General features: G+C 37.2%; 1 protein-coding gene across 1 annotated transcript in view; it reads left to right on the plus strand.

The window, feature by feature from the left end:
• Positions 1-19836, plus strand: part of CSMD1 (CUB and Sushi multiple domains 1) — a gene marked incomplete at its 5' end in the record, with an annotated part of 480927 nt that overhangs the window by 441345 nt on the left and 19746 nt on the right. Inside the window, 7 exons of the mRNA XM_009646490.1 lie at positions 1461-1634; positions 4753-4935; positions 9205-9381; positions 10361-10540; positions 11834-12007; positions 12976-13149; positions 15564-15637. Of these exons, the coding sequence (XP_009644785.1) occupies positions 1461-1634; positions 4753-4935; positions 9205-9381; positions 10361-10540; positions 11834-12007; positions 12976-13149; positions 15564-15637 (1136 nt within the window). The remainder of the gene's footprint in view (positions 1-1460; positions 1635-4752; positions 4936-9204; positions 9382-10360; positions 10541-11833; positions 12008-12975; positions 13150-15563; positions 15638-19836) is intronic.

The raw sequence follows: 19836 nt of genomic DNA on the forward strand, positions 1-19836 counted from the left end.
GCGTGGAGAGGCAGGTGAGATAAATATTGAACCCAAAGAGGACACAATATTTACCATGAACAGTTCTAGTTCAAGAGTAAGAAAATATAAACACACTGCTATTTTACATGTAGGGCAATACTTATCAGTGTCATTGCTTAAAAATGGATGCTTCTTTCCTCCTCATAAACTGGAAAAATGTCATGCTGCTCACTACAATTCATTATACAGCCCCATTAAGGTGACCTGTGCGTGATTTTCTTTCAAAAAATCTGATCACCCACTGCAGCTTGTTCCAGAATTGTGACAGGACTAACATTTGCATGGTAGTGAAGCAAGCTCATTAAGGTAACTGATCTGGCTGAAAACTAAACACTGTTTTTCTCAGTGGGAGTACTGGTCAACCAGATCAGTGTCCTGATTTGGTTTACCATTTGCTATGTGAATGTTAAGCCAGCCCAAGGAAAGCAAGAGAAACACACAGCAGTGAAAGAGTGGTGGTCAGACCATGCCTTTTGGCAGAAATCCATTGTGCAGTGAGTTTGACATTATCATGGGACCCAGTATAGCACAAATAATTTTGATGTCTGTCAAGAGTAATAGTCATCAGAATAACAGTCATCCTTTTTTATAAAAATATATTTGACCGATAGATCATTCATTCAAGTAACTCATAAAGCTGCTCAAGTTCAATTGCTCTGCTTAAGTGTTGCCTGTTTAAGTTGTGTGTTTACTAACGTAAAATTTCTTTTCTTTGTTTTTTCTTTCTCTACTGGATGATCTAAGTTTTATGCAAAAAGCATTCAGAATTTGATTTCTAGTTCACCTTAAGACGACTTATGTTTCATCATATAACAAACCTGAACTACTTGTTTGCGAGTTAATCTGTACCAAAACTGTTTATCTGAATTTTTTCTCAAACAAAATGTACACATTAGCTTAGGCACAAATATGATTCATAATTTACAAAAATGATCAGTAATCCATTTTTCTCTTGCTCACTTTAGTGCAACACATTGCTATTATAATACTACAGATTAAGTTTTTTATTTCTCTGTACCTTCTAAACTGTGCCTAGTTATTCTATAGATATGATAAAGCTACTTATGATTATCATATCTGTAATATATAAGCACATTGCAACATTAACCTTATTTGGTTTCTTCTTTCCCAACCTTAACAGAAATAATGTGTATTGTTTGTAGGGAAGGACAGTGAATGGAAATGAACGAGGAAAGAATGGTCTGTATATTTTCAGGGAAAGGCTAAACTGGATGGGTTAGTTTTACATGTAGTTTTATGTTTAATCATACCAATGACCAGCAAATCATCATAGCAACAGCAAAACTGAAGATATGATGCCGTTGAAATCCAGACAGAAGTTTATGTTGTGTGGAACCAGCCTCATATGTAAAGGTTATAATAATTATTTTCTGTGCCATGAAAAACATCTTATAATATTGTGCTCTTTCCTCTGTTAGCCATTTCTTGTGGACATCCTGGGGTACCTGCCAATGCAGTTCTTTCAGGGGACAAATTTACATATGGCGCCATAATTCACTATTCTTGCACAGCGGGTCGAAGGCTCATAGGCAATTCTACTAGAGAGTGCCAAGAAGATAGCCACTGGAGTGGAACTCTTCCTCACTGTTCAGGTACTTGTACCAACCATAATCTGAATGTCACCTTCTAATTACATGAATAAGGCTATTCTTAAGCAATTTTTAACTACAGTCAAATATTTTAACTACAGTTAAATATTTGTTTTGTTTCTTTTCCAAGTATATTTTAATTTCACCATTAGCCACTCAGATGAATTATAGCCATTCACTGAAATACTCTCATATATTGTCTCATTCTCTTTGTCATTACTTCATAACTTTGCTCCTCAGCTATATGCTGTATACTACAGTATATAGAAGCCACAAAACACTATGTAAAACTTGGGAGAGCTCTGCTTAATATGGATTGGTGTATTAAATTTTATTTTTATAAACACTGTTTTGTGTAAACAAAGGTTATCACATAGGAAAATGTTGATTAAAAATACCACAGCAAAGGTACAAGATGGTAAACCACACATTATGTTTCTCTTTTTGCTTACAGAAATGTTCTTTTTTAGTGCCAAAATGTTCAAATGCCATAAACCTTTGCAATGTTCTTGGTGTTCTCAGGAAGTACAGGAACAGTTTATTCTCCCCTAGACTAACTATGTGAATTTAGAAGAAGCCATAAAACATTACACAGTTTTGTTGAATTCAAGAGGTCAGATGAAGATTGGCTGCTAATTCACAGTGTATTAATAAGTTTTAAGTTTTGTGAGGGAAACAAGTCTACACACTTTGGTATATAAGAAAACAAATACCTGACAGGTTTCAGAAGGAAGTATCCTAATGAGAAAATTGTTGTGGAATTACACATTATAGAATCTTCTTCTAAGTTCTCCTAAGCTTTTCAAGATGCCCACTGTTGGGCTGATTTGTTTCAATGTGATTCCATTTAGATTTGACCTAATTTAAATAGGTGTAAGGTATTTAAATTCTGTACGTTGAAAAAGCTCTAAATAAGCATTCACTGAAAATGGTCTATTGATAAGCTGCTTCTGCAAGGATGCAGAGCAGAATTTGCAGTAGTGAGGAAAGGAAGTTAAATCACTAGCACTTCTTTTCAGTTATCTGCTGCCCAAAGAGGAAGAAGTTTACTTAGAGTCTTCTCATACTGCTAGATCTCACTGCCATCATGCTCTTTATGCCTAGACCTGAAAGGAATCTCTGCAGGACAACCATATGGATAGTTTCCACACAGAATTGGCCTTTTATTGCTTATCTTAAGCCCACATTTATGTAATTTTCACCTTTTTATCCAGTATAAAATGCCAGATCTGAGATTGCACCAAGACTTGAAAATTTTTAATGTCAGAGCCCTCTGTGCTGTTGCCCGACATTTCCCACCACAAGGGAAATTCTCATGCTGATGGAGAGAAATTTTAATCGCTAATAATTGAGACTCTTCATATATCAGTTATGAATATAATATTTTTATAGACTTATAGATTTTTAAAACATTAAAGACCCCTGTAGTCATCTCCTATGATGGGGAAATATGTTTAGTGTTACTAAAACTTTGTTACTGATGCAGAACTTAATTTTCTAAGTTTGAACGTGATGTGACACTGTCTTGAGAGAAAGGTGATTCCCTAGGAAAACAAGAAATCTATCTCTGTTAACTCAATTTAAAAAATAAACAAAAACTCCCAAACAAACAGACAAAAAAAAAAATCTAACAAAGGTGACTCATTCCTTTAAGGCATTTAGAATTATAAAAATAACTACACTTTCCATGTTAGCTGTTCAGGAGATTACTCCGTTAAAAAAACAATATGAATAATTTGTATTCATGTCAGTGAGAGAATGATTGTGCCCAGGACAACTGAGGCAACTAATTGGTTTTATACTTAAGGGATATGAAAAACAGTCCCAGTGTAACGTGTAACCTGTTTCTGCATGGGGTTTATTTCATTATTATATATCAATATATGTTTGAATGTATGTTTACATAAATATGATCTCGGGGGTTTTTGTCACATGGGACTTGTTGCAGTGGTGGACATTTGTATCTTGTGCGTTAAGTGATAGTTGAGATTTTTGTTTAAGATGACTCACTCATTTTTCAGTAATGGATATGTAGTCATCTACATCGCTAAATTAGAAAGGGTCCAGACCTTCATAATACTGTAACTGCCTTTGTCTATACCCTGTGGTTATAAATTTGCATGGCTCCAGGTTTCTCCAAGACAAAACTAGGTGTGTCAAAGAAAAAAACAAATTGGTCATTCAGCTGGAATAATTCCCTAAGCAAAGTCCCAAAGCAAAGAGGAACATTTTCTCAATGTTTTTCTATTGTTACTCCTTTGTTCAAGATTTTGTCCTTCATCTGAGAGGTCTTAGAATAGACATTCAGTCTAGAACTTAAAAATGGAGAACAAAGGATAATGTTGCAATGAACCATGATTCAGACAGAGTCATTTAAGAGAGTTACAATGTTATGTCAAAATTGATAATAAATTTTGATACTGAGACCATACTTCCATGACTGTCTTGGGTAGCATTTAGTGTAGCAGCTGCTTTATCTGATAAGGCAGTTGACCAGTTCACCAGGCCTATGAGGACAGGTTTGAGAGGTCTTTTTTGCAGCACCTTCTTTCTCTTCTAAAATTGTAAACAATACTTGCATAGGAATTTAAAAGATAAGGAAAATGATGATGTGTCCTTTCCATTCCTGACAGGCACAGAGGGCCGGGTACCATTTAGACCTTTCTGTTGATATATGTATTTAAAATATATTTCTTAAGAAACTTGAATATGATTCTCTTCACTCTTGCTGTTATCTAATTTTTGTTATTAGAAGCTATCACTGGCAGAGAAGTTGAATAATAGAATGCAATGTATAGAAAATGTTATTTATGTCAAAAAGACAACAAATTTGTTGAACTGACAAAAAATGTCAGGGGTGTTTCCTGTATTCACAATCATCTTTTATCTTTTATTTATATCACATTCTATGTTTAGATTTCTATAGGTCTGAGATAAGAAGTAGGCTAAGAAGAAACGTTATTTTCATCTTTGACTTTGGTTTCATGCCCTTGCACTGGAAGAAAAGTAATTACACTAGAAACAATGCAGTTAGAAGTACTATTCACAAGAGAGTATCTTCACTGCCACTACATTTACACATAGCATCTTGCCAATAATTCTGCTCTGTGGTCTTTTACAGGAAATAATCCCAGCTATTGCGACGATCCAGGAGTACCAGCTCATGGGTCTAGACTAGGTGATGAGTTCAAAATAAAAAGTCTGCTACGTTTCTCATGTGAAATGGGTTATCAGCTGAGAGGATCCGCAGAACGAACATGCCTGCTTAATGGTTCCTGGTCAGGTATACAGCCTGTGTGTGAAGGTAGGTATTGATACCATCAGCATTTATGACACCATTGAATGACACTTACTAATGACATTTTATTCTTTATTAAAAATAAATTCTATGCCGGAAATGTGCTTTCGTATTACTCTTCAGGATTTTGATGTAAAATAGTGTGCAATCAGTTCATGTTTTGCTTGAAAACCTAAATCCAAACTCATAAAGTTTTGGAGTATATAAGATTGTGATAAAATAATTATAGATAAACAAATATTGAGCCTGAAAATACAGAATAGATACCTGAGTTAAATGTAAAATTAAACAAATGCTTCTGATTGAAGATATGAAAATGGAGTTATAAATAAATCTGTCATCCATCTCCTAAAAATAGATTATTTTAATCTTCTCTTTCTGTGTAATGTCTATGCATCAAGGACTGAACAGATGATAAAATAACGTTGTATTCTTAACAAAGTGTAAATTAATGTATATTTCTCTACATAAACTAATTTGTTGGGATATAGTATTTTTATGTTAGCACTTTCCGCAGAAATGCAACAGAGAGTATGTCTGGAAAGCATATTTAAGAATAAGATAAAACATATAATAAAGAATTTTTACACTTTTTATGCACTGTCAGAACTGGAAAGCAGTAATGGGAGACTTTAGATTCAGTTTTAAAATGACTTGTTGTTTTCCAGAAATGTTTGAAAAGTTACTTTATCTAATTCATTGGAGTTGATGGATTCTGTAGTATCTGTTGTCTGCTATACTAAGTGATAAAATGGAAGATAGGAAAAAATATTTTTTAAAAAAATTGTTACATTTTTCCACCTAGGGATTTTATCACAGTATCCTCATCTAACAATTATTCTTCTCCAGTATTTGTCAGCACAGACTAATCTTCTGTCAGTGTAGATATCACAATAACTGTATGAAAATGGCAGTGGGAACAGGATCAGTATTTCCAGCAGAAAATTGAAGTTTTGCAATGTCCTTTCTTCTCTCCTTGCATGAAGACATTAAGTGTTGTAGGGCAGCAGCACTCAGTGGCAATTAGCAGTGTTTGAAATGCTGCTGTTTTTTCCTTATTTATCTTTCTGCTTCAATCTTCTGTTTTCAGAAACCCACAAATGAATAAAGAAAAAAAGCCCCTTTCTTTCCATTTTTCTCTTCAATTTTTCCTGTATAGTATAAATCAGGATGAGATTAGGAAGAGAATACCTTTTTACCCCTACAAGTTCAAGTTCCAACCTGCTGAATTTTTCACTTCAGTATTTGAAACTTTTATAAATTGAATAAGACTTCATTAAAACAAAGGTATTTATGTATTATTCCAAACATCGGTAATACTCATCTTAATTTTTAATTGACAAGCTGGGTTTATTTTAATGAATCCTATAATCTATAACTATTAGATCTAACTATTAAATTCTAAGTATTGCACTGGGGGCCATCCAGCTGGGGGTCCTGGTGAACAACAAGTTGAACATAATCAGCAATGTGCCCTTGCTACAAATAAGTTTAATGGTATCCAGGGCTGTCTTAGGAGGGAAGAGACTTGGACTTACTGGATAGAGTCCAGAATAGGGCCATTAAGATGATAAAGGGACTAAAGCATCTCTCCTCTGAGGAAAGGCTGAATGAGCTGGGACTGTCCAGACTAGGGAAGAGAAGGCTCAGGAGGGATCTTATGAATATATATAAAAATCTGAAGGCAGGGTGCACAGAAGATGGAACCAGGCTCTTTTCAGTGATGCCCAGTAACAGGACAAGAGGCAGTGGCCACAAAGTGAAACACAGGAGGTCTGCCTGAACATCAGGAAACACTTTTTTCCTGTGAGGGTGACCAAGCACAGGAACAGGTTTCCCAGAGAGATGGTGGAGTCCCCATCCTTGGAGACAGTCAAAAGCTGTCTGGATATGGCCCTGGGCAACTGGCTGTCAGTGGCCCAGGTTGACCAGATTACCTCCAGAGGTCCCTTCCAATCTCAAGCATTCTGTGATTTGCGTAAATATGAAGATTTGATTATTGCTCTCAGAATGAGATAAATTGTATTAAGCAAAAATGAGGAAATGTAATAAGTAAAATAAGTATTATAAATGGTGTAAGAATTATTTTATAGTCAGCTATTGTCTAATTATCGTTTTGCCAAATGTTAAGCATCTGCAGACTTATTGTCTTCTCATAAACTCCATGAATACATTTAGCCTTAATGAATGCATCCAAACTTCCCTAATGCAACTCAGTGTTGCGCCTTGACCAGTATCTGCACATAGTCTTTAATTTGTTTTAGTAGTATTATCATAGCATCATAGACTGGTTTGGGTTGGAAGGGACCTTTAAAGACAATCTAGTTCCTCCTCCCTGCCATGGGCAGGGGCATCTTCTGCTACACAAGGTTGCTCAAAGCCCCAGCCAGCCTGACCATGAACACTTCCAGGGATGGGGCATCCACAACTTCACTGGGCAACCTGTTCCAGTGTCTCACCACCTGCATGGTAAATAATTTCTTCCTTATGTCCAATCTAAATCTACCCTCTTTTAGTTTAAAACTGTTACCCCTTGTTCTGTTGCTATGGGCCTTGGTAAAAAGTCTTTCCATCTTTCTTATAAGCCCCCTTTAAGTATTGAAAAGCCACAATAAGGTCTCCCCAAAGCCTTCTCTTCTCCAGGCTGAATAACCCCAACTCTTTCAGCTTTTCTTCAGAGGACGGGTGCTCCATCCCTCTGACAATTTTTGTGGCCCTCCTCTGGACCCACTGTAGCAGGTCCATGCCTTTCTTGTGCTGGGAGCCCCAGAGCTGGATGAAGTACTCCAGGTGGGGTGTCATGAAATTGGAGTAGAGAGGGAGAATCCCCTCACTCGACCTGCTGACCATGCTTCTTTTTATGCAGCTTGGGGTATGACTGGAATTTCTCCAGTTCCCTAAGGAGGAAGGAGCTGTAGAGAGAAACAGCTGTGTAGTGACCATAACTCCCCATCCTCTGTCCCCTCTGCACAAGTGAAGGAATGAAGTTAACCCTAGGAAAGAGGGGAGGAAAGGTGGTGTTTTAATGCTTGTCTTTTTGTCCCTATCCAAATCTATTTTAATTGGCAATGAATTAAAGGAATTTTCCCCAAGTTGAATCTGTTTCTCCCACAATGGTAACTGGTAAGCAATTACCCTGTCTTTATCTTGACCCATGAGCTTTGTCATCCAAAAGAGGAGGCGGCAGCGAGTAAGCAGCTAGGTGGGCTTTTGGCTGTTAGCCAAGGCTAATCCACCACAATATTCCAAGCCATTAAGTTTTATCATACTTATATTTGATGATATCATTGTATTAAATAATTTCACTTCTCAAGACACCACACTTATTTGTGCTGTAGGAAGGGTAGAAAGATTGCCAGCTCTTGAAAGCTCTGCAAGATAGCTGAAATATGTCCTCCCGGTCTTACAAACCACTTCATGCTCCATGAAAGACTGAAAGAAAAAGTTTGATTTAGATGCACACTTCTTCCTAACTCTCGATTAACCCTGTTAATCTTTTAACACCATGGTAGTTTTATTTTATTCCTATGAAGAGGAGTAGTCTGTGTTCAACAGTGGAATTTTATCATCCTTTTGCCAGTGTCCTGTCTGCTAGGATGTTCAAACAGAGATGCTGTAGAGGGAAGTTATTAGAAAAATTCAAAACAAACAATCAAATACTTCTCATGATTGGCTGGTCCACTGGAAAAAAAAACCCAAAACACTAAACCCTCACAGAAAAACCAATGTATAATCAAAGTAAACCACTGTCAAATCTTGGATGTATGAAGCTGGAACACAATAATCGCCTTAATGTATAACTACAGATGCCAAAAGGATATGGAGGCCAATACAGAATGTTTGTTCTTTGCTTGATTCAAAAAAGGAATGGACAGGAAAATCATAATTTACTATTTATGAATTTTTACAGTTGAAAAAGGAGATACCAGAAGACACAAAGAGAATAGGAAAATGTGCCCAAAGACAAAACAGAAGCACAGTTCTGTCAGAAATTCCTGAATGAGCTTATTTTTCTCTAGTGACTGTATTGGGTGGAGTGGAACATATACAAGCAGTGTAAACTATCTGAATCAGCTATTGAAAAAAGAAAACAAGTGCCAGTAAAGTGATCATATTAACAAAGAGAAATAAGATATTAACTCAAGAATTTACCTATTAAACATTTTCTTAGTAACACTTGCTACATCTTTTTTAAAAGATGGGTTATTGACCTACTTTTTTTTTCAGTTAGTCACCTATCATGATTTTTTTTTTTTTTTAAACTTTTCTTCACAGCTGTATCTTGTGGGAACCCTGGCACCCCAGCCAATGGTATGATAATATACACTGATGGAATATTATTCTCCAGTTCAGTCATTTATGCCTGCTGGGAAGGTTACAAAACTTCGGGGCTAACTACTAGACATTGTACGGCTAATGGGACATGGACTGGCACTGCTCCAGACTGCACAGGTCAGAAACTTTCTTCATCTAAAACTTTAAAGTAGTAAGTCATCCAGCCTTCCTACTGAAAATTATCATTTTGTTAGATAAAATAACAGATTTTTCCCCATTTATCTGTCTTGTATTACATGAATATTTTATCTTTCTAAAGGCATATCCTTCTTAATACATGTTAAAAGTTTCCAGAACTGTCTTTTTAAGATGGATGCATAGGTAACTTTTCTGTATTTGTTTACCTCATGAATGTCAATATTGAAAATACAACATTATTCCTAAGAATAGGTGTTGCTCTAGAGTTTCTTTAGCTGTTTTTTTTGTGTGTGTGTGGCTTATATACAGAGGGTTAAGTTCTGGTAGTTCCAAATCAGATTTTACCTAACTGGATACATTACTGTGCCAGTTTTCATTGTGAGCCAAAGGAGCCATAGCTGACTGATAACCATTCTGCTAAGGACCAAGAGTCAGGGAGCAGGAAGATTGGGCTACTCCATCAGGGAAAGTAAGCAGAGAGCAGATGCATGCTACAAGGCCATAAGTGTCAGTGGTTTCATTGACAAGGCCAGACCCACAGTACATCAGTACAGTGATTTTAAAAAAAAAAAAAAAAAAAAGGAATTTCATAACTCTGCTGGAATTGCATTGCACCATCAACATTAGGCATAATGTGATGAAGATCCCAGTATGAAGGAAAGAAAAGCCCTGTCAAAACTACTTCTAACTTACCAGTCTGCAGTAGCAGTAGAGCATGCCAGCTTAAGCTAGTGTATTTATGGAGCACAATATTTGGCCCATGCTACTGCAAGACCTCAAAATATGACATTTTAGCTAGAAATTAAAGATTAAGTTTTTGATTTTGTGTGAAATATATTGATAATTTTTTTCTTGTTTTGTACACTAAAAAAGGACATTATCTATAGGTAGTTCAATGTTTCATTACCTGTTTATTGAAAAAAAAAAAACCCAAACTTTTTTTTCTTTTCCTCACTAGTGATCAGCTGTGGAGATCCAGGTGCATTAGCAAACGGCATTCAGTTTGGAAATGATTTTACCTTTAATAAGACAGTCACCTATCAGTGCAATCCAGGATACTTGATGGAGCCTGCCAGCTCATCCACCATGCGTTGTATAAAAGACAGCACTTGGAACCAGAGTAAACCAATTTGCAAAGGTGTGCTTCTGAATTTAAATAGTTTACAAACACTGTTTTGATACTATATGTGAAATCCACTAATCAGTGTCTTTATATATAAAAAATTGATAAAATGTTCTCTGGGACAATTAACATGCAAATGCAACTAAAACATTTAGGTAAGTATTTGTGTAAAATTTGTATTTGTTTTGCACATATGCTGTGGTATAATATCAGTCAGAATAGTGACATTAATGACTACAGTAGAACCAAATCACTCTGCAATGAAGATTGTCAGACTGCTCAGTTTAAAATGCTGGGAATGAAGTACTCAGTTTCCTTTTGGGACCTTTTATCTTGGGTTAGATGGCCAAAAATCTGTAAAGGGATCCTGCAAACCAAACTTTCTATGAAATATACACTTGTTGCAGTAGTGTAGTCATAAATAGCAAAAAAGATGCTTCACAAATAGCTAAGAACAACTGCTAACGTAAAGGTCATAGTGGGGATGAGGCTGAAAGGCAAATAAGGTAGCCTGGTGAAAATTGTTAGCACTACTACAGCAGTTCAGGGAGTAAATTGTAAAGCCTAGAGCATCTTCTGCTTATAAAAGCCCTAGACTGCCAACTGATCTAGAACTCCTTTAAAGTGAAGTCTAAGTGTAGCCTACTAATTAAATTTTCTGTGGTAAAAATCACTGACTGAGTGATTTTACAGTTGTGCTCTTTGTTGAAAGAATTGTGTAAATGTAGACTTGGACATTTAAGATTTAATCATTTTGGGCACTCTTTCAGAAAATGGAAAACATCAGAATATTTTTAAAGAACATTAGCCACTAATTACCAGTAAAATTGATGTCCATTGTGTGCTGAAAGCCTTAGAAAATGAGCAGGTCAATGAACAAAGTCATATTAAGGCCTTTAAACAGGGCTGCAAAATTAGTTTAAAATAACATGCAAATACTTAGAATTGTAGAATCATTGAAACATATTTATTGAAATAGATTATATTTATTGAAAAATTTTGCCAAGTTCAGTAACCTGTTGCCAACAATGATCAGTAATGAATATGTAGGGAAGAGATTCAGAACTAGGTAAGCTATATACTCTTCTGGCTTCCAGCAGCCTAGACTTCCTAAACCTAGAGGTGGTATTTTTTTATTTAAATTCATTTTCTGTCTATTACAAGCTGCTTTGTCAAGACAGGAATGTTGTGTTGGAGCTGAACAGCATGAAATATTTTTTGTTATTGTTTTAAAAGAATAATAGATATTATGCATTCTCCTAAATCCTATAAAGTCTTGAAATTATAACTTTTCTTTTTGTGACACAGCTATTACCTGTGGCCCCCCTCCACCAGTACTCTACGGGAAAGTGGAAGGATCTGATTATCGCTGGGGTGCCAGTGTGAGTTACAGCTGTGCAGAAGGCTATCAGCTATCTAACACAGCTATTCTGTCCTGTGAGGGACGAGGAATTTGGCGGGGAGACATCCCACAATGTTTGCGTAAGTTTTCAGTATACAGTTGTGCTGGGCTTCACCAAAGCTACAGTCAGTTGTCTTGGGCTAGAATCAGTTGTCTTGGGCTACCGTCAGTTTCTCACAGTTTAAAAAGGACTCAGCTACATCAGGTAATATATGGAACACTGCAGGATTCTCCCTCCTTCTTCCAAAGAGCACACCTCATTATGAAATTGAGTGGTTGTGTCCGATTAAGGTCATGGTCTTCTTTCTTTCCCCAAAGTCACCTCCATCTCTTATTACCTAATGGTACCCATCGCCATTTGCCTTACTGATCATCTTTTTGAATGTTCTGAATTTGACTTGTAGGGAGCATGATTAAAATATTCCCTTAAACTTTTTCTTTTTTCTTCCTTGTTTCCATTTCTATTAACAGGTGAAAATAAGGATCCTAACCCTTAAGCTCATAGACTTACTTTCCTTTGTAAATTATTTTTTCTTTCCTGAAGGCGAGTACATACCCCCGTATCTTGTTTGTATTTGTTTTTCAGCTTCTTCTAAATCTGTCAACTCATCTCTTTCAGTGCTTGAAATCTTGTTAGGACTCTGACAAACATTTTTCCTTTTACTTAATTAGCACAAAATTTTCCAGCCTACTCATCTGAGGGTGACTGTTGTGAAAACTGGACACATTTTGAAGCATTACAATATAGCATTGTCTACTCTGAGATTACTTTGTCATCCAAATCTAATCAGCATTTAAGTATCTCAATTAAAAGGTCTGTTTTTCCAGGTTAAGTTTTATGCTCATTAGAACTATAACAGTGACAATTAATTTTAAATTGCTGTCAAGAATTTATCTGAGCTACAGTCCTACACAGAGAAATGAACATAGCGTTCGCACTTGTATTCAGCATGCCTGACTTGCACATAAAACAATGTAGAATACTTCAGTTGCAGCATGTGCAGTTTTTAGTAACTTTTTTTTTTATTTCCTCTTCTTTATGTATTAGCTGTGTTTTGTGGTGATCCTGGTACTCCAGCAGAAGGACGCCTCAATGGAAAAAGTTTCACCTACAGATCTGAAGTTAGCTTTCAGTGCAGACCCCCTTTTATTCTGATAGGCTCTTCAAGAAGGTTCTGTCAAGCAGATGGTACTTGGAGTGGAATTCAGCCAACATGCATTGGTAATAACTACCACTACTTATGTTGTTTCTGCTGAGAATATTCTTGATAAACTATTACACTATCATAAATCTAGCAATTATCTTTCCAAATATAGAAAACGTCTGTGTAATATAAAAAGAACTAGATAAATAAGGTTATATTTGAGTATAAAAATGTTAGGATAAACACAATCACATATGAAGTCATTTGGAAATTTACATGATTGCTTGTCTGCTGGAAATGCAGAATGTCAATAAGTGCAAGTGCATAAATTTGTTCCATCTATTTTTAGAATCTTTTAGATACACAGAAGATTTTGGCAGATTAAAGAAAAGATTCTGTCACTGGAGAGTTAAAGGCATTTGTCAGAATCAATCCTAAATGAAAAAGCTTTTTGGACTTTGTGAAAGTGGGTTGTACAGCTCAAAAGGATGAAGCATGCTGGGTCTGATCTTTTAAAATTTTGATAAAGTTCCAAGTATTATCAGTTTCTCATTGACTGATGTGCAACTGATAGGCTTTTAGCATGTAACATAATCAGACTAACTGAGAGAAATGCTGGACACCTGTAACTCCCACTGACAGCATTTGATCCAACGTGGGGTGACTTGCTATAGAAAATTATTTTGGTGTTATAATAGAAAAATCCTTTTTGATATTTCTAAATAAACACATTCAGATACAGACTGTAGCCCATTTATATATTTTGCTGTGACTGAGATATTGGCTATGTGGAAGAGCTGGGGTGGGAACTCTGGGAAAACGTGGCAAGCATAATTATTGAAAGCAGCCTGTATTTGTAAATTAAGACATTAACACTCAATACAATTTTTTTATGCGAATTCAAAACTCCTTCTTCATAGTTTTTATAAGCTGGACAATCCGTCTTGTGTCTATTTTTTGTAACAGAGGCAAGAAGGTTTACAAAAGCTAAATCTCAGATCTATTGTGAAGAATCAAATTGGAAAATGTCATAATGACATATTTATGTTTTATATAGAAATACATGGAAAATACTGCATCAGACATAAGCTTTTCTTTTACATCATCATAGTTTTTATGTTATTGTAAAACGAAAATATTAGACCATCTAAAGTATTTACAAATACCATTCTTAAGCAATTTGAAAATTAAGAGCAGTGAACAATGCCTAGAACTACATATAGAAGTACCACATGATGGCAAGCTTTTCTATTTCTGGATATTGACAATTTCCTTAAAATACTTTGAGAAGTCTTCCTTTTTCCCCCAGTTTCTTCAGATGAGACATTTCTTAAAAAGTCAGTTCAGCTTCGTGTGTCTATTCTTAGCAATGGCATTCCAGCTGATGATAATTTGTAAAAAGTTCTTGAGCCGTTTAAGCAGCTCAAGCTCAGGAGTGTGTTTGATTTTTATTCTTGCACGTTAGGTCAACATCCACCTAACTTTTGAAGCCTTTGGTAAATACCAGTCCTGTTGAATTGTTATGGTCTACTGATGGTCAACACTGAAAATGGAAGTTGACTGAGAGTGAAATGACATATCATATTACTGTCCATGATAAATTCAATTTTCCCTCTACAGAAAACCAAAAATGCTTACAGATGAAATATAGTCCTAAGTTACAATCCTTGTAATGCAGTGTCAGCACAAAAGCAGACTTGGTTGCCAAGAGGGAATCACACAGTACAGAAAGATCAAGTCCTACGCTGTCTACCTGGTGGATGTGCCTGGGCAACCCCAAAGCAAATACACAATCAGAATGTGAAGTGGACATTGCTGAATCAAAAATAGTTTCAGGCTGCTTTAAATTACACTCATTAAACTGATCATCCTGTAATTAGTTATACTCTGTTGGCATACCCTTTTTTTGGGGGGGAACTATCTTTTCATTTTACAGCAACAACTGAGGTAGTAGTCCATTTGAAACTTTTGTGTTCTTGGTAACAGAAAAAAACCTATCAAAGTGCCAAGTATTTTACTTGCTATAAGAAAGCAAGTTGGTTGTGAGTTGGGGTTTTTTTTGGGGCGGGGGGGGAGGGGTGTTTAGAAATTTAACTTAATCGTTAAGCTGTTTGTTGGGAAGGAAGAAAAGAAAAATATTTATATATTCCATCGGTATTGTGAATAGTGGGATATACTATGTATTCAAAAAGGTTTAAAAGGACAACCTTAGCAAAAATTAATGCAATCATAACTCTAAAATCTACACTGCCAAAGATACCTGCAAAAGATACCCTTAAACAATGGCAATGTACTGAAACAAAACATTGTGATCTTTCATGGAAATTTAATTGGAAATACAAATATAGTATACAGAAATGCACACATTCCATTAAAAATCCAATTCTTGTCGTCATTAGACATTGGTGAAATTACTTAATGTTTGCAAACAGTTTTAGAGTGTTCTTTCCATGCCATAATAATACCTGTCATGTTTCACAATTTACATTAGATCCAGCTCACAATACATGTACAGACCCTGGGACTCCACATTTTGGAATACAAAACAGTTCCAGAGGTTATGAGGTAATTCTTTCTTTTATTTATTAGCTTTCTAAAATGAAAATGCATTTAGTAATTTCAAAAATATTAAATTATCTGTAGGCTTAAATGTCTGATGTAAACCTTAGGAAATTTCTGCTCCTTTTTAATAAAAACTCATGCTTCATTCCAAGCCTTTTGCTTTTTAACTTACAGCTTAAAGAAAGAACTTCTAACCTTGCAATGTATCATGTGTTCAGTCCTTTAGAAGACTTCAGTAGGGAGGGCTACTTATAAATTGATTACCTAATATGATATGACATGATATAATTAATTTGCTTTATGATCATAATTCTTTCATACATTGATGAATAGTCAGTAAATACCTAACAACCAAAGGCCTGTCTCATCCAAAGGCCATGTAGTCCTTGACAAAAAAGTCAGCAAGTGGCTTTACTAAATTAGCAATTCATGTTACATTTTATTCACTCAGAGAAGATAAAATTATTCTATGTGTTGGATCCAGATTCTCTGTGAAATATGTCCTTTCTATAATATCCAAATTCCTCACAGGTTATTAGTTTACCAAGTGACAGTCAGAGAAGTGACTGAGGAAATAAAAGTAGATGCAACAATGACCAATCCACCATCATTATATAGATTGATTAACCTCATGTGGATAGATTCTTTGGGTGTAAATATTTGTGATTGGAATATAAAATACGTTCTGTTGGGGTTCCTGCTTATTTCTGAACCTAGGCAGTGTGCCACATGGTATTGCAATCAAGTTAGTAGAACTGTTTTTCAAAATGTCCTTTCTGTAAGTTCCTCTGGTTATTGGTACCCTCCCTCTCCTGCGATTGTGCTGCCTGTCATTGCCATGCTGTGGCTGTCAGCTGTTTTCTTCACCTTCTGCTCCTGCCTGACTGGCAAATGCCAAGGCACTTCTCACCTAGCCACATCTTGTGGCCTCACCCCTAAAATGGTTCTTCTTCTAGTAATAGGTACAGTTGCCTTTCTGTCCGTTGTCTCATCTTGACCCTGTACCTATCCCCATCATCACTTCAAAACCCAACTCTAATCTTTGCACCTAATTTGATCAGGAGGTTGTTGGGTTTTTTCTCTCTCCCCCCGTTATCTGCCTCGCACGTTGTCTCTAATGTCAGAATTGTACTGGCCAATACACTGTTCTAATATCTGTTGAAGATGAGGGCTAATTTTCTCTTCTCATTCGCCTCTAGAAGCAATAGTGAGCCTTCATCTGTTCTGTATTCAGTCTTTCTCAAGTATATGTGTGGTGGTTTGACCCTGGGTAGGCACCAGGTGCCCACCAAAGCCACTCTATCACTCCCCCTCCTATGCTGGACAGGGAAGAGGAAACATAACGAAAGGCTCATGGGTCAAGATAAGGACAGGGAGACATCACTCACCAGTTACCATCACCAGCAAAATAGACCCAACTTGGGGAAAATGAATTTAATTTATTACCAGTCAAATCAGAGTAGGATAATGAGAAAATAAAAACTAAATCTTAAAACACCTTTCCCCCACCCTTTCCTTCTTCCCGGGCTCAGTTTCACTCCTGAATCCTCTGCCTCCTCCCCCCAAGCAGCGCAGGGGCATGGGGAAAGAATGTTGGGGTCAGTTCATCACACACTGTCTCTGCTGCTCCTTCGTCCTCAGGGGAAGGACTCCTCACACTCTTCCCCTGCTCCAGCATGGGGTCCCTTCCACGGCAGACAGTCCTCCATGAAATTCTCCAATGTGAGTCCTTCCCATGGTCTGCAGTTTTTCACAAACTACTCCAGCGTGGGTCTCTTCCATGGGTTGCAGTTCCTCAGGAACAGACTGCTCCAGTGTGGGTCCCCTGCAGGGTCACAAGCTGTGCCACCAAACCTGCTCCAGCCAGGGCTCCTCTCTAAATGGGTCCACAGGTCCTGCCAGGAGCCTGCTCCAGCACGGACTTCCCACGGGGTCGTAGTCTCTTTCGGGCATCCATCTGCTCTGGCATGGGCTCCAGCCTGGGGTCCTCCCTGGGCTGCAGGTGGAGCTCTGCTCCACTGTTAACCTCCATGGGCTGCAGGGGAACAGCCTGTCTCACCATGGTCTTCACCAGGGGCTGCAGGGGCACCTGGAGCATCTCTTCCCCCTCCTTCTTCACTGACCTTGGTATCTGCAGAGTTGTTCCTCTCACACATTCTCACTCCTCTCATCTGACTGCTGCAGTTGCTGTTGCACAGCACCTTTTTCCCCCTTCTTAAATATGTTATCCCAGAGGCAGCACCTTTTTCCCCCTTCTTAAATATGTTATTCCAGAGGTGCTACCACCATCACTGATGGGCTTGGCCTTGGCCAGCAGTGGGTCCATCCTGGAGTCAGCTACCATTGGCTCTGTTGGATGCGGGGGAAGCTTCTAGCAGCTTCTCCTGAAAGTCACCTCTGTAGCCTCCTCCACTACCAAAAGCTTGCCATGCAAACCCAATACAATGTGCTTTCACTCTTAGATCACTGTCTAGTACAAGATGTAGGCCTCTCTCCAATTACTAGAGAAATAAATTTTTTTTTGCATATATGATTAGTAGGGCTTCCTGTTTGTATGACTTAGCCAAGCTTCTGTAAATAAGCTTTTAACAGTCCTCTTTTCAGAAAGGTGTGATGACAGGCAGCAATCCTTTGAAGGGTTTTCTGCTATTTACCAGCATCCTATCTTGCTCCGTTCATTGTGTGCTTCACTGTGCTGTGACTGTTAACAAATTACTCCAATGTTTTTCGTCCAAGTATTATACAACGAGTGCACTGCTTTTATTTTTACTTTTACCTGTAAAATAAGAAAGAAGTATAACTCTGTAACTACCTTGAACCTAGACATTTTTTTGCTTGGTCTTTTGGATCAGTGAGGGAATATTTGCAGCTCGTCATTACTTACTGATACCAGAATTGGCAATTTCACAAGAAGAAAGGTAACTTAAAGTCAAGACCAGTTACATTCTGTTCTGGTCTCTACTACAGACATACTGTGTGTCCGTGGCAAGGTAGAGAGAGAAATATGTTTAAAAACAGTTATAAATAGATAAGTCTACAAAGCCATATCAGTAATTTGACCTTTAAAAATACCAATGAATTTTCCAATTCACTTCAGGATGAACTGGTGCTGCATTTCCTGAACATCTATCATGATAATCTGCTTTTATGTAATCGAGTATATATTTAACATGTAGGCACTTTTGAAGATAGCTGCCAATTTTTAATGTCCATTGAAGTCTTCATATGAAATTTGCAATGTAGAGCTACCTGCATTTATATACATGCAAGTTATTTTGTTAGTATGCATTGATCACTACTCATTTGCAACTTGCATTTGTCCATGTGATATTTTATTAATATGTCAAATAATTTCAAATAATATTAATTTCTGTAGGTTTTTTCTCATTTCATATGATCTAATTATTGTCAAGATGTTCTATCCAAAATTAATGCAATGCTTTACTGGTCAGCCCTGCACCCTTAAATATCTTTGCCTGAAGTTGTATTCTGGTTACTTTTTCCCATACCATACACAGACACAGAATTACACAGAGTGGCAAGGGTTGGAAATGACCTCAGGAGGTCATCTAGTCCAACCCTCCTGCTAAAGCAGGTTCACCTAGAGCATGTTACACAGGACTTCATCCAGGCGGCCTTTGAATATCTCCAGAGAAGGAGACTTCACAACCCCCCTGGGCAGCCTGGGCCAGTGCTCTGTCACCCTCAAAGTAAAGAGGTTTTTCCTCATATTCAACTGAAACCTCTTATGTTTCAGTTTGTACCCATTGCCCCTTGTCTTGTCTCTGGGCACCCCTGCGAAAAGTCTGGCTCCATCCTCGTGACATCCACGTTTAAGATATTTGTATGTGTTGATGAGGTCCCCTCTCAGCCCTCTTCTTCAGGCTGAACAAGCCCAACTCTCTCAGCCTTTCCTCATAGGGGAGGTGCTCCAGTCCCTTTATCATCCTTGTTGCTCTCCTCTGGACTCTTTCTAGGAGTTCTTCATCTTTCTTGAGCCATTGATAAGTCCATTTTACTAGAACTTTCCACACAATTTCTCGTACGTTATGAAAATTCTTCATCCGTTGCAATTTTGTATCCAGTTTTCATGCTTTTCTATTCTCAGCAGAAGACTAAAGAGATTTTTCTCAGTTAGAATCATAGAATCACTTTGGTTGGAAAAGACCTTTGAGATCATCGAGTCCAACCTTTAACCTAAC

This window comes from Egretta garzetta, unplaced genomic scaffold (genome assembly GCF_000687185.1).
Source record: "Egretta garzetta isolate BGI_Z169 unplaced genomic scaffold, ASM68718v1 scaffold601, whole genome shotgun sequence".
NCBI classification, from domain to species: Eukaryota; Metazoa; Chordata; class Aves; order Pelecaniformes; family Ardeidae; genus Egretta; species Egretta garzetta.